This window comes from Silene latifolia, chromosome Y, assembly GCF_048544455.1.
Source record: "Silene latifolia isolate original U9 population chromosome Y, ASM4854445v1, whole genome shotgun sequence".
In the NCBI taxonomy this organism is placed as follows: domain Eukaryota; kingdom Viridiplantae; phylum Streptophyta; class Magnoliopsida; order Caryophyllales; family Caryophyllaceae; genus Silene; species Silene latifolia.
In genome coordinates, this window is record NC_133538.1 from 408,063,349 (window position 1) to 408,087,911 (window position 24,563).

At 38.5% G+C, this 24,563-nt stretch overlaps 1 protein-coding gene and 1 non-coding gene across 2 annotated transcripts; both read left to right on the forward strand.

Moving 5' to 3' along the window:
- Window positions 1–3,124: 3,124 nt before the first annotated feature.
- LOC141637060 (small nucleolar RNA R71) lies at window positions 3,125–3,231 on the forward strand. The gene has a single exon (XR_012541623.1). It is a non-coding gene; the product is annotated as a small nucleolar RNA R71 (small nucleolar RNA).
- Window positions 3,232–11,602: 8,371 nt separating this feature from the next.
- Window positions 11,603–24,421, forward strand: LOC141633069 (putative prolyl 4-hydroxylase 9). Its single transcript, XM_074445554.1, has 8 exons — window positions 11,603–12,146; window positions 12,958–13,101; window positions 14,022–14,179; window positions 14,396–14,498; window positions 14,827–14,922; window positions 15,221–15,286; window positions 15,592–15,708; window positions 24,180–24,421. Exons 1-8 carry the CDS (start codon window positions 12,021–12,023, stop codon window positions 24,261–24,263), a joined length of 894 nt encoding a protein of 297 aa, XP_074301655.1. The 5' UTR covers window positions 11,603–12,020; the 3' UTR covers window positions 24,264–24,421.
- Window positions 24,422–24,563: the final 142 nt, after the last annotated feature.

Below are 24,563 nucleotides of genomic sequence, written 5' to 3' on the forward strand. Positions count from 1 at the left end.
ACCTGACCCAATTCATATTCATTGTAAATGAATCCAAGAGAAGCAATATGATTAACGTATTCGTCAAATTGGGACAAATAGTCATGGAAAGGTTGGTTTTGTTGTTGCAAGAAAGGAAATACACCCATTGCACGAATATGAGAATCCCCTTGAGATAGTTTTACCACCTGAAAAAGACACTAAAACTACAAGAAAACCGTGAGAAAGATCCCAAGGAACAAGTGTTCCTCGAGACAAATAAAATAAGATAAAATTCAACAACTAATTACCAAACAAAACCGTCTCCCCGGCAACGGCGCCAAAATTTGATAGGCTATTGCACACCTATGCAAAGATAATATTTATACCCTAGACACAAATTAATGTAGTACGTAGGGGTCGAACCACAAAGAGACGAGAGTTGTTAATTAGTTGTTATGGAGTGAATTTTATCTTGGTAGATTAACGTTTGTTGATTGGTTGGTTGGATTATGGAAGAAAACAATAATGATAAAGAAATAATCTAGGGGGGTCGGGTCACACATGCAAATTATGTAAATGATTAAATTAAACATATGAGTTGATAAATGTTAATTGTTTAGGCTTAGAGACACCCACCTTACGGCATTAGTGTCAACCATAGACCGGGTCCTAGAGAAACTCTTGTCCATGACTAGGTCGTCCTACTACACATGCTTAGTTTAATTCAATTCCGTGCCTCTCGACTTTAGAACGAATGAACAAACTTAATCAATGAATAAGGCCTTTAAACAAAGATTAAACATTAAGGTGCAAACATGTGATAGAAACAATTAGACAAAATTATATCATCCTAGTTTATCATGTTACAAATACTTTTTATGCATGGCTCCCTTCATTCCCTAGACAAGGTAAACTACTCTAACATAATGTAAATGCAAACTAAACTAATGATAAATAAAATGATAAACATAATGGAAATGTAAATAGAAATTACCTTGCAATATGAAATTGGAAATGGAAATGGAAGAACAACAATTGTAATATAAATAACTTATAAATGTGAATTGTTTTATAACTTGAAATATAAATGGGAAATGTAAATAACATAAATAAAATCTAAACTAAACTAAACTAAGAGCTAATCTAAACTAACTACTAAATTTAGAGAGAATTATGAGAAATTGTGTATGTGAATGGTGTATGGTGTGTTGAAGTCTACACCCTTTATATAAGAAATAAGGGGTGAAACATAGAGTAAATACAAGGAGTCAACCCCAAATATTTTCTCTTAATTGCTTGATTAATTACCAAAGGAATCCTAAGTGAGCCACTAATTCCATCATAATTCACTTGGTTAAATGTGATATTAGCATCCTAAGCTCTTCTTAGCATCCAATAGTTTCCACCATAATTTGGACTTTGAATTTGGGCTTGACTTTGCACAATGACTTTGCTTGTATTTTCATTTTGATCCAACACTTTCTTCATGCAAAATCCATGCACTTCCAACACTTAGCCCAAACTTGTGCTCTTACTTAGCTTATTTCTTCTAGTAGCTTATTTGTAATATTTTAGCTCCAAAAAGCTTAAGTACCTACAAAATATGACAAGACAAGCAAAGATACTAAGATACTAGAATACACATATTAGCTTATAAAACACTAAGATAAGTGCTAAATGACATGTGAAATAAAGCTAATAAAGCTAATATATAGAAAATGCACTTATCATGGAGTGTGATGTTAGTACATTTAAGCTCTCCCATCCCTAACCTTTTACTAACCGAATACGGCATAACACTCACACTTGCTCCTAGATCACACAAAGCCTTGTTGATCGTGGTGTCGCCGATGGTACACGGTATTAAGAAGCTTCCCGGATCTTTAAGTTTCGGAGGTGAACTCCCTTGAAGGATTGCACTACTCACCTTAGTGAAGGCGATTGTTTCAAGCTTCCGGATCGACTTCTTTTTCGTAAGGATGTCCTTCATGTACTTTGCATAGGCCGGCACGTGATTGATTAATTCCGTAAGGGGAATCGAGACTTCCAAATTCTTCACAATTTCCATAAATTTTCCAATTTGGTCATCGAACTTAGGCTTAGCTTGACGACTTGGGAATGGAAGTCTAATCACAATGGACTCCTTCTCCTTGGCCTCCTCTTCACTTTTATTTGAAACTTCTTCTTTTGCTGGTTCTCCTTCCTTGGAGTTTTGCACAACTTCTTCTTTGTCACTAACTTCCACAACTTCATCCTCAACTTGCTTCTTTGGACCTTCATATCTCGTACCACTCCTCAAGTGAATGGCACTAACCGTTTCATGTCTTGGGGTATTACCTTGAGGTGGTAATTGCCCCTTTTGCCTTTGAGAACTTGAAGATGCTAGTTGGGTCAATTGAGTTTCCAACATTTTTGTGTGGGCTAGGATGTTGTTGATGGTGATGTCCTTTGATTGTCTATCCTTTTGCATTTGAGTGAAAAACTCTTTTTGATTCTTTTGCATTTGGAGGACCACTTTTTGAACATCAAAACCTTGGTCATTTTGTTGATTGTATGGAATTTTATTTTGGTAACCTTGGTTTTGGTTGAAAAAGGGTCTTTGGTTTTGGTTTCTCATGGGAGGTGGGGTGTATGTTGGTTGAGGGTTTTGAATATTTTGGCTTTTGTATGAGAGATTTGGGTGGAATTTGGTGTTTTCATTGTAATAATTGGAATAAGGGGTACCGTTCTTGTATGCTTGAAAAGCATTTACTTGTTCATTTGTTCCCCTACATTCACTTTGGTCATGTCCCAATGTTCCACAATTCTCACATATCCCACTTGGGATTGATGAAGATTCTACCATGGCATTAACATGATGCTTTGGTGATTTTGAGACTTCTTCAAGTTTAGTCATAGCCTTCTCAAACTTCAAGTTTATGGTATTAATATGAGCACTAAGTTGAGCACCCAATTGAGTAATAGAGTCCACTTCATGCTTTCCTCCTCTAGTAGCCTTGCGAGGTCTACTATATTGTGAGTTATGGACCGTCATTTCCTCAACTTGTTCCAAGTTTGATTATCGTCAACTTCGGTGAACATACCATTTGATCCCATGTTGAGAATGTTTCTTGAGTCTTCATAAAGACCATTTCAAAATTGTTGTACCAAGAATCACTCGCTAAGTCCATGATGAGGACATGAGCGACAAATTCCTTTGAACCACTCCCAAGCTTCATACAAAGATTCTTCATCCCTTTGCTTAAAACCCGTAATTTGAGCTCTTAGCATGTTAGTCTTTTTCGGAGGGTAGAATTTTTTGTAGAAAGCTAGAGGGAACTTCTTCCAAGAGTCAATTCCAAGAGTAGCCTTATCAAGGCTCTTCAACCATTGTTTTGCGGTGCCGATTAGAGAAAAAATAAATAAGACCCATCGAATTTGGTCTTGAGTTACACCGGTTTGTGAAATCGCATCACAATAGTCACAAAAAGTCTCCATGTGAGAGTGAGGGTCTTCACTAGGCATCCCCCCAAATTGGCTTCTTTCGACTAATTGGATAAATGCAGATTTAGCAATGAAATTTCCGGTTAAGTGTTGTGGTGTGGGAGTACCATTGGGTAGGTTCTCCTCGGTTGGTACGGAATGTGATGAAAATTTAGGCATTGTGGTCTGATTTTGTGTTGGATTAGGTGTTGGGTTCTCCTCACCTTCTCTTGCAAAAGGGTTGATGAACTCAATAGTGTTTGGTTGAATATCTACAACCTCACCAATACCTCTCAACGTACCTCTAGCAAGTCTTCTATTGTTTGTCAAAGTCCTTTGAATTTCGTGATCAATGGGTAACAAGTTACCTTGTGATCTTCTAGACATGCAAAATATCAAACAACTCAAAAATAATTAGAACAAATCTTGAGGAGTTTTACTTCCCCAAGGCAAAGAAAGAAACAACTAATAACAATCTAAGAAAATCAAATCAAGTTAACACCGTCCCCGACAACGGCGCCATTTTTGGTCGGAGTTTCTACTCACTTGGAGCTTTTACTTTTCGGTTACTTGTCGTTAGGAGCACCTAGACCAAAACAATATTTATAACTTCACAAACAACTCTACTATTAGTAAAGAGGCAAGTAAAGGTCGGATCCCAATGGACGGGTGTTGATGTAGGATTTTCGATTGCAAGTAGTGGTGTCTAGGGGTGTCACGATTTGGGGTTGAGATGAGAAGATCACTAAACTAAATAGCAATAAAAAGTAAACAAGCAAGATGATTAAAAAGAGATGTAAACAATTGATTAAAAGCACTAGGGTGTCATGGGGTCATAGGGGATTCATGGGAATTGATCATACAAACATATTCTCAAATTATAAGCAAGCAATTATTATTGTGATGGATCGAGTTGGTTTATATCTTACAATCCTAGGAAAGTTTGGGTCCGGGAGCAATCGATTAGATTGTACAACACCTACAAGTCGACTTAATCCTCCCTACTCAACTATATGCATGGTCTAATGAGACTCGAGTTGGTTTATGTCTTACAAGTCTCATTGAAAAGGTAAGTGATGGGTAAAAAATGCAAGGATTCATAGGCTCGCATTTCATCAAACATAACATGTGCATAAGTTGAGATCACAACAAGCAAGTAAATAAACTATGAAAACATATTAAATTAAGCATGAATCATCCCCCATGTTGGTTTCCCCTAATTACCCATTAACCCTAGTTAAGGAAACTACTCACTCATTATCAAGTTTAGCATGTTAACAAGTTTGTCAATCACATTAACAAAGCAAAACATGATGAATAAATGAAGATGATTAACAATAATTAAAAAGGGATTAAGAGAATTATACCTACTAATGATTCAAAAATAAAGCAAAGAATAATAGAAATACTTGATGATTGATTGGAAGGTTGTCAATCTCCCAATAATAACCCAAATAATCTTCAATTACCCAAAGTAAAAGATGAACAAAAGAGAGATTAAGGAAATGAGATTTGTATTAAGACTTGATTAAAACTTGATTACAAGATTAAGAAGATATTAGAATGATATAAACTACACTAAAGATTGATAAGAAGAACATGATTATCTAATTAGACTAATGGGGTATTTATAGTGGGGATTAGGTACACAAATTAGGGTTTACTAAGGGCTTACATGACGATTAAGTCCTTGAGGAATCGCTCCTCTCAAAAGAGATGCCGGTCTCCTTTTTGCCGGTCTTTCATAAATATGCGCATCTTTCATGGAGCATGAAGAAAGGACGTATGGGACTGTAAGGGAATCCGAGCGTCCAAGGTGTCGGGACGGGCGGATTGCCTGGTGGCTGGACGGGCAGATTTTTGGGTAGGACGAGCAGATTGTGGAGTGTTTGGACGGGCGTCCCTTCTGCAAAGACGCTCGGATTCCCCACGTCTTGGACGGGCGTCTTCTTGGTTGGACGGGCGGATTGTGTCACAGCACCCTTTTCTTCCTTTCTTCTTCCAATAATCCTCCGGGATTTAGTCGGGCATGCAAGGATTTCTTCATCATTGCACATCTACTATAATATGTACAAAGACCTTCTAGTCTTGTTTTCTCTTTGATGCTTGGTCATTAGATTCGATCAATTTAGCTCTATTTTGCCATGAAAATTCAAGGTTTTCACTCCTCTCCTACTAAGGAAACAAAACCTCATGCAAAACAAAGGACTAAAGATAGTAAATGACCCAAATATGCACTAAAAAGCATAGGAACGAGGCTAATTCGGGGACTAAATGTGCTCAAATAATGGTCACATCAGCGAACCGTCCTTTTTGGCTTCCATGAACTTGAATTAATTGAAGGAGAGTAGTCCGCATCCACATATGCCTTTACTCTCGTCTTTTCTTTGGCCTGCTTCTTCCTTTCATGGCCTTTGTCTTTGGCATCATCGTCAGCATTGAGCTCAAATTTCACTGTACTTTTATCACCGGGATCTCCAATGTCCAATCTGCCTAGACCTGTAACAACAAAAATGACAGAATGGCCCTCCATATTGCTCCCAATCTGGGGCGGAGGTGTTAAAATCGCAGCACATGATTCAACATTATCAATTGGAGGTTCCATGTCAGGGTCGGTAGAGGGTAATGCGTTGCAGGGCTGGACTTGCATAGGAGCCCTGCGAACGCTAGACTGATAGAAGGTCGACTCCTCTTCACCTACCTAAAAAGTCAAAGTCTTCCCCCCAACATCTATTACTGCACGAGCGGTAAATAGAAATGGTCGTCCTAAAATGATAGGAGTATAAGAGTCTTCGGGGATGTCTAAGACTACGAAATCGACGGGAATAAAGAACTTCCCTATCTTAACAGGTATGTCCTCTAAGACACCTAAGGGTCGTGATAAAGTACGGTCGGCCATCTGTATGGTCATATTAGTACAATGAAATTTTGTTAAACCAAGCCTCTTAGCAAGAGATAGTGGTAAAACACTCATACTAGCTCCCAAATCGCATAATACATTATCAATGAAATGGGTCCCGATATGACATGGTATAGAGAAACTACCCGAGTCAGACAATTTAGGTGGGGTCTTATTTTGAATTAGGGCAGTGCCCGCTTTAGTCAAAGCCACCGTCTCATGGTCATTAATGTGCCTCCTACGTGTTAAAATATCTTTCATAAACTTCATATAGGAGGGTACCTGGGTTAGTAACTAAGAAAAAGGTACATTAACATGAAGACTTTTCAAAATTTCGGCAAACTTACCGAATTGTTGCTCAATCTTCTTGCTCTGCAATCTTCTCGGAAATGGGACCGTAATTGGGATAGCTAGTCCTTCATTCTTCTTTGCCAAAGAATTATCGCATTCAGCATCAGATTCACTCGATCGAGGAATAGATCCTCTCGATCGAGTACTTTTATCCGCAATAGTGCTCGATCGAGCACTTTCATCTACTCGATCGAGAACCCTCTATTCATCAGTGCTCGATCGAGCACTCTCGACCTCTCGATCGAGAGCGTTTTCAGCATAGTCCCTCGATCGACCACCAGAGATCAGTCGATCGAGGACTTTTCTTGGATTCAGCAATTTCTCGTCAAAAGACGAGTGTTCATGAGCAGTAACTTCAGTCCCCGAGTCAGGAAGTTCAGCGTTCGTTTATGATATTTTGGGTCCTTCATAGGAAAGACCACTCCTCAAGTTGATCAAATTACCATCTCATGATGTTTCTTGTCGGGTTGTGACGGTAAATGACCCGGTTGTCTCGAAGCTTGATTAGTAGCCAGTTGAGCTATTTGAGATTCAAGTGACTTAATGGAAGCATCTTTCGCTTGGTCACTTTTCTGCAGTTGGATGGTCAATGCTTGCACCATCGACTTCAACTCGGCTATATCACTTATGCCACTAGAAGAGGCATCTTGTTGCTGCGGTGGGAAAGAAGGAGGCTTTTGAAAGCCTTGTTGTTGAGCTTTATGAGACGGTACATAGGCTTGTTGCTGCGGTGGAGGTGTAGGATTCAAGACATTTTGACTAGTCCATCTCAAGTTAGGATGAACTCCAGCTTGGTTATTATAATAGGAGCCTCCTTGCTTATATTGTTGAAAGGCATAGACTTGCTCCTTCTCAGCTAAGCACTCCACTGCAGTATGACCATTCTTGCTACATCTCTCACATGATACGGTCTCTTGTCTAGACAACAAGTGAACCGTCTGTTGATTACCCGCGGCCTGCAACTCGAACTTATCAAATCTGGCATTCATGGCTTCCAACTGAGCCAGAAGTTCACTATTATCAGTAGAAACCGTTCTAATACCGCTTCTAGGATTCCCATATTCAACACAATGGGTGGCCATCTCTTCTATAATTCCTCAGCCCTTATCATCATCAATGTTCTTTTGAAATCGACCATTGGGTGCAGCATCCAAAATAGTACGGTGGTCATCATACAACCCATTGTAGAACTGGTTGCACAAAAACCACTGGTTAAAACCATGATGTGGGACGGACCGAACAAGCTTCTTAAACTGACCCTATGCTTTATACAAGTTCTCATCTGGAGTTTGTTTAAAACTCGTAATCTTCCCTCTCAATGCATTAGTTCTTTGTGGAGAAAATATCTTTTATAAAAAGCAAGGGCCAAGGTCTCCCAGTTGGTAATTCTAGCTGCAGTCCTATCCAGATCACTTAGCCACTCTCGGGCTCCATCAGTAAGAGAGAAAGGAAAAAAGACTTCCTTTATCTTGTCTTGTGTCACTCCCTTAGTAGCGGGAATGGTAGAGTAGTAATCTGTAAAGACCTCCATATGCTTCCTCGGGTCCTCACCAGCTACTCCACGATACAAGTTTCTTTTAACTAGATTAATGTAAGATGGCCGAATATCAAAAGTATTTCCATCTTCTGTTGCAAGGTTAAAACCCTTAGGAATGAAGTCAGCTATAGGCTCGGAATGACTCGCAATGTTAGGCATCTTTGCAGATTTGGTTGCAGAAATAGAAGTGTCTTCCTCTAAAGACTGGTCTTCTGCAAATGTAAAGTTTTCAAGATCAGGATCAAAAGTACTCAAGGCTTCCTTTTGAAGATTCTTTCTCAACAAGTTCTGTCTACGGCGAAAAGTCCGCTCCGGTTCAGGATCAGCTGGTACTAATTCTGACCTGTTAGACCCGGGCATAAACAAAACTAAGAAAGAAAAATAATAAGAACTGTCTCAAGGAATTAGAAATCCCTTGAGACTAAGAGAAACCGAAATAAACAAGCAAATAGGCTAATTGCCTCCCCGGCAACGGCGCCAAAATTTGACACGGTTATCGCAACCCTATCAAAAATTAACCAACCGGATCAACTAATATAGTAGAGGTAAGTAGGGTATCGTACTCCACAGGGAGGCTATTATATCTACTTGTTATTCTAGTTTGTCACGGTAACAAATTGGGGTGTTTTGATTTGATTTCTAAACTAATAACTTGAATTAAATGGCAAAAAGAGAGAAAACAATAAAAGTAGTAAAATGAAATAAGCTGTAATCAAATAAATAGAGAAATGCTAGGATGTCGGTTCACCATGGTATCACACAATTCTACTAAAGGTAAGATCAGTCGGTCTGATGTGAGAAGGGTAAGGGAAAGGTCCTTTCGGTCCGCTATCCGCCCTAAAATACTATTAACTTAGCTTTCACCCTCATTAGTGTAGTCTACTGTTCATAACAGGTCTGTTCATTCCAATCTCTCGATCTAGGTCTGAATTTAACCGGATTAACTAGTTTAGAAGCGTGCACTCAACTAAACGATTACAATTAAATTGCTATGAATCAGTTCTCACAATCAAAACCGACTAATCTAATTATAACATCATTGCTTTACTACCATGGCTTCCCTAATCCTAGCAACATAAGAATTAGCTACTCATGGCGATGATAGAATTAACAATGATTAATGAAATAAAGGAAGACATGATATAAATATGATTAATAAGAAATAACATAAACCAATAATAATACTAATTAAAGCAGAAATTAAGAACAAGGATTAAAGATATGCAAAGAAAGATTAAATTGAATAAAGAGAGTAAGAAGGATTACAAAGTATAAGATCCGGCAATAAAACGAAGTAACGTCAAACAAGAGAGAAACAAAAGTGTCTGCTAAATGAATGCTTAAGAGTAATTAAGAGAGTATGAGATTAATGAAAAGATAACCCTAACCTAAGTGACGTCTTTCCTTTATATAGGAAAGATATTAATTAAACACGTAATTAACAAACTAAATAAGTTCTCGCGATAAAATCTCGCGTATACTAGCAAAGCTCTCGATCGAGCAACTTCATTCTCCTCGATCGAGCAAATCCTCAGCAGAACCTCTCGATCGACTACTTAACATACTCGATCGAGGAACCTCAAAGTACCACCTCTCGATCGAGAACAGCATGCTCTCGATCGAGGTCTTATCACCACCCATATCTACTCGATCGAACAAAAAGGCTAACAAAAGCCTTCGATCGAGTACACTGCCACTGAACCATCTCCATACTTCGTTGATTATCTTCCGAGACCACTTCACGCTTCCCGAGGCATAGTAATTCCGCTTCAATTCTTCCATCTCCATAAATGCATGCTAAGGGGCAGAAAAAGGCATGATTTCGCTACTTTTGGGTCCGTTCCTGCAAATAAAGCACAGCGAACCAAAGTAGACTATTCGGGGTATTTCATAGCTTAATACTACGAGAATTTCATGGAAATACGTGCAATAAAGGCTCAAAAATACTATATAAAATGCACATATCATGATATATATTTATATGGGTGTTCGGAGTATTTATATGGGTGTTCAGAGTATATATGGGTGTTTGGAGTATGTACGGGTGTTCGGAGTTGTGAACGGGTTTTGAGCATTTGCATACTTGATTGTCTTATCCTTGTGTTTATTCCTGTTGTTTAGATATTCCTACTCAACCGTTTGGTTGACCGTGTATTCGTTAAACACCTGTGATGAACCATTTATCGGGGAGCAGATTGATTTCAGGTAATAAAGCTGACTTAGAGGGGAGCTGAAGGGCGTGAGGCATTGGCTTTTACTTAGCAGTCTATATCACCTAGAATGGACAATCATTATTTGTTATTCGATTTATTTAGTTTCTGCTGCAGTTGTATTTTTAACTACAGTTATTTATTTTGGAACAATGTAATAAGGTCATTTAACGTTATATTTATTTAAAGTACTGTGGTTTTTTTACCTTTGTAATCAGTACCTCAGGCAACTGAGATGGTAACACTTTCATTTATCTAGGAATGCCTAGTAAAGGCTCTTAAATAAATGGGGTGTTACAGAAGCACTGACAACGACAGATAACATTGCAGCCCGAGTTAGAGGTGAGTCTTCTTTATGCTATTTTTGTTCCGCTGATTATGAGTCGTGTCTTCATTTGTTTCGAGATTGCAGGGTGGCAAAGTGGGTATGGGAAGGGTTGGGGTTGGGGTGTGATGATGAGGAGGTGCATTGTGGAGTGAGGGAGTGGATTGAACACCGGTGGAGGGAGATGGAGGTTCGGGATTCTGGGAAGTTTATGGTGGGTTATTGGGCGTTATGGGAGCATCGAAACAAAGTAGTTTTTGAGGGGGCGACAGTGGACCCGGAGCGTGTAGTGAGACGGGTTGGTGATATACAGCATGAAGGGGAGGCCGTGGGCAGGCGTGGGGGCAGGAAGAGGGATGACAGGGAGAGGGAAGTGGAGGATAAGGGGTGGTGTCCGGCGCAAGGGGGTGTGTCAAGCTTAATGTCGACGCGGGTGTCAAAGATGGTGAGGGTGTTGGTACGGGGGCTTTTTGTAGGAATAGTCATGGAGCGGTGTTGTGGGGTCTGTCTATTGCTCGAGAAGTGACATGGGAGCCAGAATTTACGGAGGCTGTTGCGGTCTTGGATGGTCTTCAAGAAGCGGTCACTAGAGGTGTTCGCGTGGTGGAGGTGGAAAGCGATTGTCTTACGGTCATTGATGCCCTCAAAGAAAAGCGCACAGGAAGAAGTTCTCTAGCACAAGTTTTAGATGATATTTTGGTTCTTTGTAGCGATTTTCAGTCGGTTACTTGGTCGGATACTAATTGTGTTAACAATAGTGTCGCTCATGCTCTAACTCATACGATTCCTAAAATTTCTAGGCGAACCCACTGTTTTGTTTGATTTATCTCTATTGAAGTAATGCCCTTACGGATTTTCCCTCAAAAAAAAATCAAAAAAAAAAAAAGTAGTGTAGCACTACTCCCCGTAGTAAACAACGGTATTTAAATTCAGGCAAGATGAAACCGATCTTGCCGCGTTCTGTCATCATCCATTTCATGCCATAACAGAGAGACAGTGTGTGTGAAATTGTAAGAAAACAGACAATAATCCACCGATTTTCCCGAATTTTATAAATCCCAACTTATTCATTACTCATATTACTCATTTTCCTTAATTTAATAACTCCTTAACTGAAAACAAACACATACATCTCTTCATTTCCCACCAATTTCATCTCTGCACTTGTTCTACTCCCTAACGGATATCATACTTACAAGCACCATTAATTTCCATACTTCTTCACAGCAACACAAATACGACGTCGTTTTTACAGTGTATGAAGGAAGGTTGAATATGAAAGTGAAAAGTAGAGGTAACTGGACCTCCGCTGTTGGACGCAAGTTAGGGTTACCTTCCGTCTTCTTCCTTTGTTTCTTCTTCTTTCTTCTCGGCTTTTTCGGTTCTTCTCTCATTTCTCAGGTTTATGTTTATTCTGCCTTATTTGTTTCACCGATTTATGAATTTATGTATGTATGATTGGACTGAGATTTGATTATATGTTGTAGTTGTTGATTTTGATGTAAGTTTGAATGAATTTGATGATGAAAATGTGATTTGATGATGTATTGTATCTTATATTCTTATCCTACCGGCGTGATTAGAGAGGTTCATGCGAATGCGACTCGCTGAGATATGATGTTTTTTTTATAGTAGTGATGAAATTAGGTTAATGATTTTTTATGTGAGTTTGAATTTTAAATGAATATGATGTATTGTATGTTTTTTGTCCATATTTCCAATGGAGCCAAAGACTATTACTCTTTGGTTCTGGATTATGATGGAGTAAAGCAAAATGGCTCACTAAAGTGACTGCGCTTCTTTCTCTTGTGAAGTAGCAGTCCTTCGATGCAGTTCTCGACGCAATTTTCATCTTGGGTCATTTGGAAACAGCCTCTTTGTGTTTCTAACACAAGGGTAAGGCTGCGTACATCCGACCCCCCCTTACCCCACAATTTGCGGGAGCCATTGAGGCACTGGGGTAATGTTGTTGTATGTTGTATGGTTTGTTATGATTAGAGGAATATGCGAACGCGAGATTTGATGTCTCAGCAGTATGTGATGAAATTGTTAAAGATTTTGATGTAAGTTTGAATTTTGAATGAATATGATGATTTGAGGATGTATTGTATGGTATGGTATGGTTTGGTTTGGTATATTTTGATGTGAATTTGAATGAATATGATGATGAAAATGTTATTTGATGATGTGTTGTATGGTACGATATGATTAGGATTATGCAAACGCGAGACTGAGAGCGAGAATCCTGGAATCAAGTAATGGCGAAGAAGATATAGCTGGTGGAGTTAGTTTCGGTTTTGATCTCTTGCCTTCTGGAGATACCGGCGATGATTCCATTTCTTCTATTCCTTTTCAGGTACCAGAAATAATTTTGATTAATAATAATAATAATAATAATAATAATATGTAGTGAACGAGTGATAATATATGTACCAGAAATAATTAGGATTAATTAATTTTTGTTTGTAAGCGGGAAATGATTATGAATGAATTGATTATTTGGCATTTTGAAGTGGCGAGGAAAATAGAGGGAAAATGATGATAAGAGGAATTTCAATTGGAATTGGAGCTAATTTTGGATTATTATTGTGTGTCGATCTGTCATGGTTTCTTAATTGCATTTGGCTGTGAATTAGCTATATTTAATAGTTACAGATGGCATTCGTGTTTTTATTGTCGTGTTCTGAGTATTAGATTGAAACTGAGTTTCTAATTCGTTGCCTTATATGGGACACAACAAAGACAATGATGAATGACGAAAAGTTTTTTAGCACTATGATATCAAAGACAATACTCTTAACGCTAAAGTTTGGCTCCGAGACATCTTTGTTCAAATTCAGCTGTTGAAACCACTCATGAGACTGTTTGCAGAATAACCGTCAAATTGGTGTTTAGGATGTAGTTATATACTAAAAGCTTTATGGCTTAAAACTCGCTTACTTAGGTCATCAAGGCATCAGGTTGATCTCTACGCATCGTGCAAGTTATCGGAAAATTTGAATTATAGGCTTTTCTGAGTATGGAGTAGATTTTATTTGAATTGCTGGGGATGCAAATTACGTCAATCAAGCAAAATTAGGCTGCAAGCTGCTCTTTAAGATAGACTGACCTTGTGAAACAAACTGTTTTTGTTTTCATCGTTCTTACTGTAATTTACCAAAGATCTGGCATGTCTGCCAATTTTACGTTGTTGGATCTTGTTACTTTTCACGTAGATTATTTGAAAATATGGTATCGTTTTGTCAAATTTTTCTGTGGATGTCTACTTTTGTGCAGGTTTTGAGTTGGAGACCACGCGCTCTATATTTTCCCAAGTTTGCTACTGCAGATCAATGTGAAACTATTATTAGTATCGCAAGATCACAATTGAAACCGTCAAGATTGGCTCTACGGAAGGGAGAAACACTAGACAGTACTCGAGAAATCAGAACAAGGTTGGACCTAGTGTTAGATGCTTATCTTTGGATGGAGTTTCAGTTGTATTTTAGTTTGCCTTAAGAAACTACCAATTAACTTGAACTCAGCGTCGACATTATCAGATAAATTATGTTTTTTTAAATCAGTGAATTGTCTTTCAGTTTCGTTTATTGATGTTAAACTTAGCAATTAACTGTGTTCATATTTTGCTAAATTACATTTTTGTCTACCAGCTCTGGCATGTTTATTAGTGCAGATGAAGACAAAACTGGAATTTTGGATTTTATTGATGAGAAAATTGCAAGGGCCACCATGATTCCCAGGGCAAATGGGGAGGTATTCCTTGCATTATGAGTATTCTTCAACTTTCATAAGCCAAAATCCTTCTATAAATAGCATAAAGTAGTTTTTTTTTAGGTTTCATCTAATTGATTTATAAATTCATTATATTCTAATCTTCGGTGAGGTTCATACATAGTTCTTGTTCGTTGAGTCTTCGGGTTCAAAGATGTGCTCTTACTTTTATATGTATAGGAAAAGTAGTGCTTCATCCTTCTGGCTTTTGGGCGTGCCTACAAAGTAGAAGAGTTTTGTCTATGCTTCTTATTTAAATGGACTGGAATGTATGTGTAATTAATAATTTAACATTATCACCATGTTTCAGGCATATAACGTCTTGCGATATGAAGTTGGGCAGAAATATAATTCCCACTATGACGCATTCCATCCAGCAGAGTATGGTCCCCAGAAAAGCCAAAGGGTATGATAACAAATTAACAATGTGCTAGACTAGACTTAAGCTGAATTTTATGGAGCTTGTGAGTCTACATTCAAACACAGGCATGTCTAGTGAATTTGTATGTCATAACCTTACCTTATAAATTAGGTAGGACCTTCCTTTTACCCACGAAGTGTCTAATGTTTTTGTATATCATCGTGATTTCTTTCTTTGATTGTAATGCTATTTGTAGTATTTACTTGTTTTTTTTTTTTTTTTTTTTTTGGCAGCTAGTATTTACTTGTTAGTGCTGAAAGTTGGCTTATTTTTCATGTTGCAGATTGCTTCTTTCTTGCTGTATTTATCTGATGTAGAAGAGGGTGGAGAAACCATGTTTCCATATGAGGTACGGTATGCAAATTTGTCCCTCTTTTCTTGCCTCTGTTAAGTGTTAACTCATATCCTAAATTCCCAACAATAGAATGTGTGTGAAAACAAGGCCCAAAACCGAAACATGCCCTTTATGTAAAGGTTTTGGATGTCACTGCCATCGTATTTTGAGGCGGCATTGGCCGCCTTTGATGAGATTAGGCTGTGTTAGCAACTTAGCACTTAGTAGCTGCCGCGATTGACCAAAATAGAGATTTTATACTCACGGCTCACCTTAATAACGTGGTGCGTTTTTCTTTCTCTTATCTTTTTGTTTTGCAGAATGACAACATTGACTCTAATTATGACTATGTACAATGCATTGGTTTGAAAGTTAAGCCACGCCAAGGAGACGGTCTGCTCTTCTACTCAGTGTTCTCAAATGGAACTATTGATCCTGTAAGTCCGTTTTCTTATGACAGCAAATTTATCAAAGCATGCTCATACAGTCCAATTCTTATACCCTACACCTGGTGTAGGGTACTTCATACTCCCCCTATTAAAAAAGATATAAAAATAAAAAGATAAAAACCCCCAACATCCCCCATTATTAAGCAGTTACCATCTACAATAAATAATCATTCTTTTTCCTATTTCAAATCTACAGCTTCTATATTCACCAAATAAATTATGCACAGATTTAATTTTACATCCATCCTATTAGTTTTGTAATCTCGTTTTCTGTTTTGATCGATTATTTTATCAGGTAAGTGTTGAAATTACGTTAAAACCCTAAAAATCGCATATACTATTAATTGAATTGATTTTTTCCGTTTTCTCTTTCATTATTCATGGTTAAATTTGTGATTTCAGGCATGATATTTATCATATGATACTATCATATTCACTTTCAATTTAGTGAATATGATAATTTAGTTTGATGAATATATGTTATCTAGTGTGATATTCATCCTATGTAACTATTATATTCACTTTCAGTTTAGTGAATATGATAGTGTAACATAATGAATATGTATTAGTTACTATGATATTTCATCATATAACACTATTATATTCATTTTGAGTTTAGTGAATATGATAGGGTAATTTGATGAATATATGTAACTTCGTGTGATATTCACTCGAATTAGGATCCTTACGAACTAAATTATGGTGCGAACCGTACGAACTCCTTTCTAAGGGTCAAATTTATCTCAGCCCAATCACTTAAAAGGGGCCCAAACCTCACAAATAATCCCCGACTTTTCATTACCCGTATCCCAACATACCCAACCCCATACATTAATCCTTATCCTCTCTCACTCCCCAACCACCAATACCAACACTCGCCATCACTACAATTTTAGTCACTCCATTTGCTTTTTAGCATCAACTTCTCCTACCACCTGACGCCATCAATGAAGCTCCGACAACCCCTTTTTACCACCTACCACCACACAACCACTTTTACTTCACCAAAACATCACCGCTGCTGTACATTTTCTGTCTATGGTAATTTAAAAATTCAGTTTGAAAATCTTAGATCTACAATTTACCACAAGGATTTCGAAAAATTAATTCCATAGGTCAAATAGTTGTACATTTTCGAACAGTCTTGGTAGCTTAGTCAATATATTCGTCGCCGGCGCGATAATTATGGTATCTGGGTGTTGAAAAAGGATGGCTAGAGTGATTATGCAGTCTTTTATTTCTCTCCATCTACCGTCGTTCTTTCCTAGCTACTCCGTTCCACAGTTCAGCTGTCGCCGGCGACGATACTTCGATGAAGCCCATTTTTCTACCAAAATATCTTAAAGAATGTCAGTTTGGTTTGTTTTTAAAAATTCTTGTGTATTTTTCGTAGATCTATGAGTTAGAACACAACTTTTTTTTTAAAAAAAAAAAACGAGATGTATTGTTGTTGAGGCGCTGACCGAGCCACTGGTGGTGTGAGGCTAAGTAGAATGTGATTTAAGGTAGTGCGATTGGGGATGTGGTGGAGAGAGGATGTTGTTGGGTGTGGTTATGTGGTAGTGGTGGGGATGAAGTTGTGGTGGTGGTGGGCTGGAAGTGTGTCCAGTGCTGCGGATCTGGGTTCATTGTTCGGAAAGTCGCCGGTGAGGAACAAATTTTCGAGTTATTGTGGTGTGGAAACGATTTTGAGTAAGAAAACAAATTTTCGATTTGGTTTTCAAAATTTCGAAACACAGATCTACTTAAAATGAATTAGAATTTCATAATTTTAATCGTCTTACTGAGTTAATTGGAATATTTTGAGTAAGAAAACAATCTCGTTGGCTGGAAACAATGATGCTCATGGTGGCGAGCGGCGTTGTCTGGTGGCTATGGCGGTGACGTGATGTCGTTGTCGTCGTCTGACGTTGTCGGTGATGTCGCTTCCGCTCCTTGATATTGTAAATAGTATCATCGGTGTGAGTCTCGGTGGTCGTGAAGTCCTTTGGTTGTGGTGGTGATCTATGGTGGTTTTGTAAGCGTCAAGGTTGACATGGTGTTGGTCAGGGGTGCCTGGAGGTTGCGGTGGAAGTAGGTATGTAGTGTTGGTTAGCGGATTCATGGTGGTTTGGTTGGTGATGGTAGGGCGCGGTGGTTGGGGGAGGGGGGGGCAGTGGCGGTGGTGGTGGGAGAGCTGGTGGCGGGAGTGTGTGGCAGTGGCGGCGGTGATGGGGCAGTGGTAATGGTGGGCAGTGGATACACCAGATACACACCGTATTAATACGGGATACATGTGTATCCGGCAGTATAATCATGCGTATCTGGTATTAATACGATGTGTATCCGGTTACATGTGTATCCGGCAGTATAACCACGCGTATCTGGTATTAATACGATGTGTATCTGAAAGTATGAACTTGTGTATCCAGAAGTATTATAATATGTATCTAGCTTTAATGTCATGTGTATCCGCACAACATTCTGCTTGTGTAAGTTGAAATGTCTGTACCTTCTATGCCATAGTTAGGTCTCCGAGGCGTGAGCTCGATATGATGACTCTAGGCCATACTTCCATTTCAAGGAGAAGCTTTTATTTTCCATGGCAACTTTAGCAATCTCCTTATTTCCGGGGTCATATATGGTGCAATGATTATTCACAAAGACTAGTGAATAACCATTCTTGATAATTTGTGCCACACTTAGCAAATTTTCAGCAAGATCTGGGACAAGCAACACATCTTTAATGTATTTTGTACCCCGCTTAGTTGGAACAATGATTGTACCTTTGCCCTTCGATGTCAGAACTTCGCCATTCCCCATTCGTACCGGAGTTTGGACGGACGTATCCAACTCACTAGATGCTTGAATCATTTGTCATGTGACTTGTACAACCACTGTCAATTAGCCACCTACTTTCTTTGCTTGAAGTCTTTGCTTGGCCGGCATAGAAGAGGTGCTCATTATTAACGCTACTTGAATAATGAGCTTGGTCCTTGGACTCCATTTATTTTTGTCTACAATCTTTTTTAATGTGCCCATACTTCTTACAATGGTGACACTGGGGCTTGCCTTTGAAATACCAATTCTTTTCTTCATGATTATTCTTTCCACAAATACCACAAGGAGGAAACTTGCCCTTTGATTGTGACATTTGTTTATTGCCACCATCGTCACTTTTCTTCTTCCACCCTCCGGACCGCTTTTCTTTATGTGATGACTTGAAAGCATCCTCGGAAGAAGATTCTCCAGCCTTGAATTTTTGATCATAGGCGAGTAAGGATCCAAGTAGCTCGGTTCCTGTGAGCTTTGAAAGATCCCTTGATTCTTCAATAACAGTGACAATCATGTCGAACTTTTTGGTTAAACTCGCGAGAATTTTTTGCACGATTTTCGTGTCGGTAATATCTTCGCCATATATCTTCATTTGATTAACTATCTCCGTTACTCTTGAAGTGTAAGTTTGTATGTCTTCATTCTCCCTCATCGTCAAATTTTCGAAATCTTTTCTTAGGGTATTGAGACGTATTGTTCTTATCCTTTCATCACCATGGAATTCTTTTTGGAGTGAATCCCATGCTTCTTTTGCGGTAGAAGCCCGCATTTTTTTTTGGAAAGATGGTCTCCGAAACAGCATTAAAGATGAAAGACAAGGCTTTGGCGTCCTTTATCTCATCCTCATTTATTTTCTTTAAGGATGCTTCGGTGGGTTAAACACCTTCTTGTTGCTTTTCGGGACCATTTTCCACAACCTCCCATAGTGCATTTGATTTTAAGATAGCCTTCATTTTAATGCACCAATAGTCGTAATTTTCTCCTCCAAAAATTGGAAGGGTAGACGATAGAGTATTTGATGCGGAAGCCATAGTTTTATTTTGTTGCCCTAAGATCTTTAGAGCTCTGATACCACTTGTTGGTGTATGGGGGAGTATAGGAAGTAGAGTGGAGATTAGTTGTTGTTTGTTTAGTTGATTAGTTGAAGGTTGATTAGTTGAAGTTTAGTTTGAAGGAATTAATTTGTGTATTATTTGTTTGTGAAATTTTTGGGATACATGAAATGGGAGGGGAGGATCTCTATAAAGTGCTCCTCCTCCTTCTCCTACAACCCAAGAATTCTCTAGAATAGAGCATTCTTGAGTAACCTAGACTTGTAAGCCTCTAGGCTTCTTCTGTACATACAAGATGTCTCTAGAAGGTTCTAGGTTATTCTAGATAAACCTAGAACATTCTTCTAGACTCTTCTAGAGCATACTAGTATGTACATGAGTATTCTAGAACATTCTAGATGTTTCTACATTATTCTAGAACATTCCGGAACCTTCTAGAACACTCCAGAAAAGTCTCACACTTCAACGGGCTCTTTTTATTGGGACCTGTGTTCTGGGACTTTAAGCAGCTCATAATGCAATTTCAGTACAAAGGGAAGAAGCATGTGCTGAGAAGGGGAAAGCTAGTAGTAGATTGGGTTAATGGCAAGCAACTACAATCCCTCATTGTCAAGGGCATATCAACAGGTTGCTCATCCCAATTGTTTGCATTATCCATTCAGTCCACTGAAGATCTTACAGCGCCTCTGTAACCTACTGCTGTACAAACAATTTTGGATGAATTTAAAGATGTTTTGAAGACTCCTACTGAATTGCCTCCCCATAGAACCTATGATCACACCATTCATCTTAAGGAGGGAACCACACCAATAATGTAAGACCTTATAGGTATCACGTTGTTCAAAAAGATGTTATTGAAAGCCTTGTGAAGGAAATGTTGGAATCAGGAGTTGTTAGGCCAAGTCAGAGCCCTTTCTCATCTCCTATTGTGCTGGTTAAAAAGAAAGATGGTACATGGAGACTTTGTGTTGATTATAAGTAGCTAAACAAGTACACTGTAAAAGATAAATTCCCAATTCCTGTCATAAAAGAGTTGTTGGATGAATTACATGGTGCTGTGATTTTTTCTAAGATTGACCTTCGATCCGGATATTGGCAGATTAGAATGCATCCAGATGATGTCCCTAAAACTGCATTTAGGACACATGAGGGTCATTATGAATTTTTGGTCATGCCTTTTGGCCTAACTAATGCCCCTTCAACCTTTCAACACCTTATGAATACTGTTTTCAAGCCTTACTTGAGGAAGTTTGTGTTAGTGTTCTTTAATGACATATTAATCTAGAGTAAAAGCTTTGAAGAACACACACATCATGTTAGGATGGTTTTATCTATCCTTAGGCAACATACACTTTTTGCTAAGATGTCTAAGTGTGTATTTGGAGCACCAGAAGTAGAGTGTTTGGGACATGTGATATCTGCTAAGGGGGTGGAAACAGATCCTACCAAGATTAAGGCCATGGTGGACTGGCCAGAACCAAGGAATGTGAAGGAATTGAGGGGATTTTTGGGTCTTACAGGGTATTACAGGAAGTTTATTCAAGGCTGTGGGGTTATAAGTAAACCCTTGACCAATTTATTGAAGAAAAATGGATATAAATGGGATGCTACAGCTGCTGCAGCATTTTTGAAGTTGAAAGGTGCAATGACCAGACCTGTTTTGCCTCTCCCTAATTTCTCCATGGAGTTTGTGGTGGAAATAGATGCTTCAGATAAAGGCATGGAGGCTTAGCACCAAAAAAATAAAGGCATGGGGGCTGTACTTACTCAAAATGGTCATCCCATTGCTTACATAAGTAAGGCATTTTCTCAAAGAACACAAGCTAGCTCCACCTATGAGAAAGAGCTGCTAGATGTCATCTTGGCCATTGAGAAATGGAGACCTTACCTCAGTGGAAGACATTTTAAAATTAAGACTGGTCACTTCAGTCTTAAGTATTTGCTGGAGCAGAAGATAACAACAGCATTTCAAAGCAAATGTTTGCCAAGCTCTTCGGGTTGGATTATGAGATTATATACAGAAAAGGGAAGGAAAACGGAGTTGCAGATGCCCAGTCTAGAGTAAATGGCAGTGAACTAATGTCCTTAATTTTGTCCCAAATCAACATTGATCTTAAGCTTCAGGTTCTGAACAGTTGGCAGAATGATGACCAATTACAAGCCATAATTCAAGAACTACAAAATGGTGGAAATAAAAGGCATTACTCATGGGCTCAAGGGGAATTAAGGAGGAAGGGAAAACTGGTAGTGGGAAATAATGGAGAATTGAAACAGAAGATTATTTCTTTATTACATGATGTGCACCAGTTGGAGGACACTCAGGAATACACAGCTACCCAAAGGAGGATTACGAATTTATTTTACTGGAAAAAGCTTAAGAAAGATGTTAGGAATTACATCAGAAAATGTAGCGTTTGTCAACAATGCAAGCCTATTTGGAAAAACATGCAGGGTTATTACAACCACTTCCTATTCCACAAACTATATGGACTGACATTTCCATGGACTTTGTGGAAGGTCTACCTAAATCCCAGGGTAAGGATGCAATACTTGTGGTGGTGGATAGGCTTAGCAAGTATGCACATTTTGTGTTGTTAAATCACCCCTTCTCTGCAGTGTCAGTAGCTCAAGTATTCTTAGATCAGATTTTCAGACTACATGGCATGCTTAAAACCATAGTATGTGATAGGGATAAGGTGTTCATTAGCACTTTTTGGAGGGAGCTCTTTAAGCTACAACAAGTGGATCTTCTAATGTCTTCTAGTTATCACCCTCAAACTGAAACTGATGGACAGACTGAGGTGGTAAATAAATGTCTTGAAACATATCTGAGATGTATGACAAGGGGAAAACCGAAGTATTGGGCTCGTTGGATTCCATTAGCTGAATGGTGGTATAACACCACATATCATTCATCTGCCAATGCTACTCCTTTTGAGATTGTGTATGGCCAATCTCCATATCTGCGTTTACCTTATGTCATGGGGGACAGTGCTGTAGAGTTGATTGATAGAAGTTTAACAGCAAGAGAGGAGTGCCTTAAGATGTTCAAGTTTCATTTCAAAAGGGCTCAGGATAGGATAAAGAGTCAAGCTGATAAAGGGAGGGTGGACAAGGAATTTGCAGTAGGAGATCTGGTGTATGTTAAACTGCAACCTTACAGGCAGATGTCCCTAGCTTTTAGGTCCTCTGCTAAGATATCTCCTCGATATTTTGGACCCTTTTCCATCATTGCTAGAGTTGGGACTATTGCATACAAATTACAGTTGCCTCCTGAAGCAAAAATTCATCCCGTCTTTCATATTTCTATACCAGATATTGATGAGCAGCAGCAATTAAGGGAAGAACATATTGCCTTATTGGAAAGGAAGCTGGTTAAGAAAGGAAATCAAGCAGTGGTTTATGTACTAATTCAGTGGTCTAATGGTGATGTGACTGATGCTACTTGGGAGCCTTATGATGACATTGCAAAGAGGTTTCCTCAGTTCAATCTTGATGCAGCTTGTTCAAGCTGAAATTCAAGAAGAGTGGATTGTCATGAACATAAGTAACTGCCATAACAAACTGCTTAGCTGGCATAACAGATTGGTTATTATTCTGTTAGAGTCAGTTAGTTAGAGTTAGTTGGTTGAGCTAGCAATTGTCAGATTTTATAAATAGGCCTGCATTTCATTCATTTAGAATCAATCATTTGTATTACATTCTCTACAAACTTCTCCCTCTAAATTCTCCATTAATCTTGTAATCATCAAGCTTTCCATTGATAAAACTTTCTGCTCTATTGTGTTCTTCAACTTGACAATCCTGCAATTAGTTTCTCGAATTTCTTCGAATTGATTCCTAGAAGTTCATTCCACATAATGGATGAATAGAAAGTATGCTAACATTTTTACGAAACAAAACGGGTTGAAGTGAGTGTCTTTATATGTGAGATGATGTATAACAGATAATAGTAAAAACAACATATGCAGTATCGACTTTAAATTTTTTGCTGTCATCGTGGATGATGAGAGGCTAGTATCAGCTTTAATGCCGACAATCTGCACTATGCTTTCACTTTTATTTTTCGCTTAACTAAACTCCGTAATAGAAGCAAATCAAATCACTCCATAATAGAAGCAAATCAAATCATAAGACTCTTGAATCTGGACTCTGGATGGAGCATATCTGCTTAAAGGGACAAATGTTTCATATCTAGCCAAAGGTCGGCCCTGGCTGTCTTCACCTTGTTATGCTTGATCGTAATCTTCAACATATCCACGAGATTTGTATGTTGGTGGCTTTGTTTGGTTTAAAGTCCTAAATTAACTGTTTATTTCTTTTTCTTATGCTATAATGACAATGTCGTAAAAAGTGGTGACCTAATTTTAATGAAGTAAATCAGCTATATGCTAGTGTTGTAGATCGCATGGTTATGAAGTTCGTTAGATTCCCTAGTCCTGTGTCCTCGTAAAGCTTGAGATCTGACGATAGTTATGATTACTGGTTATATGTACTGATGTACAATAAGTTGCAATGTCATGGTCTACATGTTGACAAGTTGCTATAACAATCAATCTGGTAGATTTGTAATATATCTTTGTTGATTTACAGACATCAATACATGGAAGCTGCCCGGTCGTCAAAGGGGAAAAATGGGTGGCAACAAAGTGGATTAGAAATGAAGAACAAGAGTAATGCTTCTATACATAAGATATGGCATTTAAGATTGTTTCCATACTAAAATGGTTCAACTGTTGGTCAGCTCGGTGTAATATATAGTGTAGAATGTTGATGTATCAATACAACTGGAAACTGAGATAAGTTATACAAGAATGACAACTCGTTCTTCTGTATTCACGTTTGTTCTCTGTTCTATCTAGGGATGGCAATGGGTAGGGTCTGGGTAGGGTCCGCCTAGACCCGGACCCGACCCGAGATTTTCCCTTTGGACCCGTACCCGACCCAGACCCGCAAGGGTCTAAAATTTGAGGACCC

What these genes read in the sequence shown, in the direction of transcription:
- LOC141633069 (XM_074445554.1), top strand. Translation starts at nt 12,021, where the DNA reads ATGAAAGTGAAAAGTAGAGGTAACTGGACCTCCGCTGTTGGACGCAAG. An exon ending in GTTCTTCTCTCATTTCTCAG is followed by an intron (nt 12,147 to 12,957) that starts GTTTATGTTTAT and finishes CGATATGATTAG; the next exon opens with GATTATGCAAACGCGAGACT. An exon ending in TTTCTTCTATTCCTTTTCAG is followed by an intron (nt 13,102 to 14,021) that starts GTACCAGAAATA and finishes ACTTTTGTGCAG; the next exon opens with GTTTTGAGTTGGAGACCACG.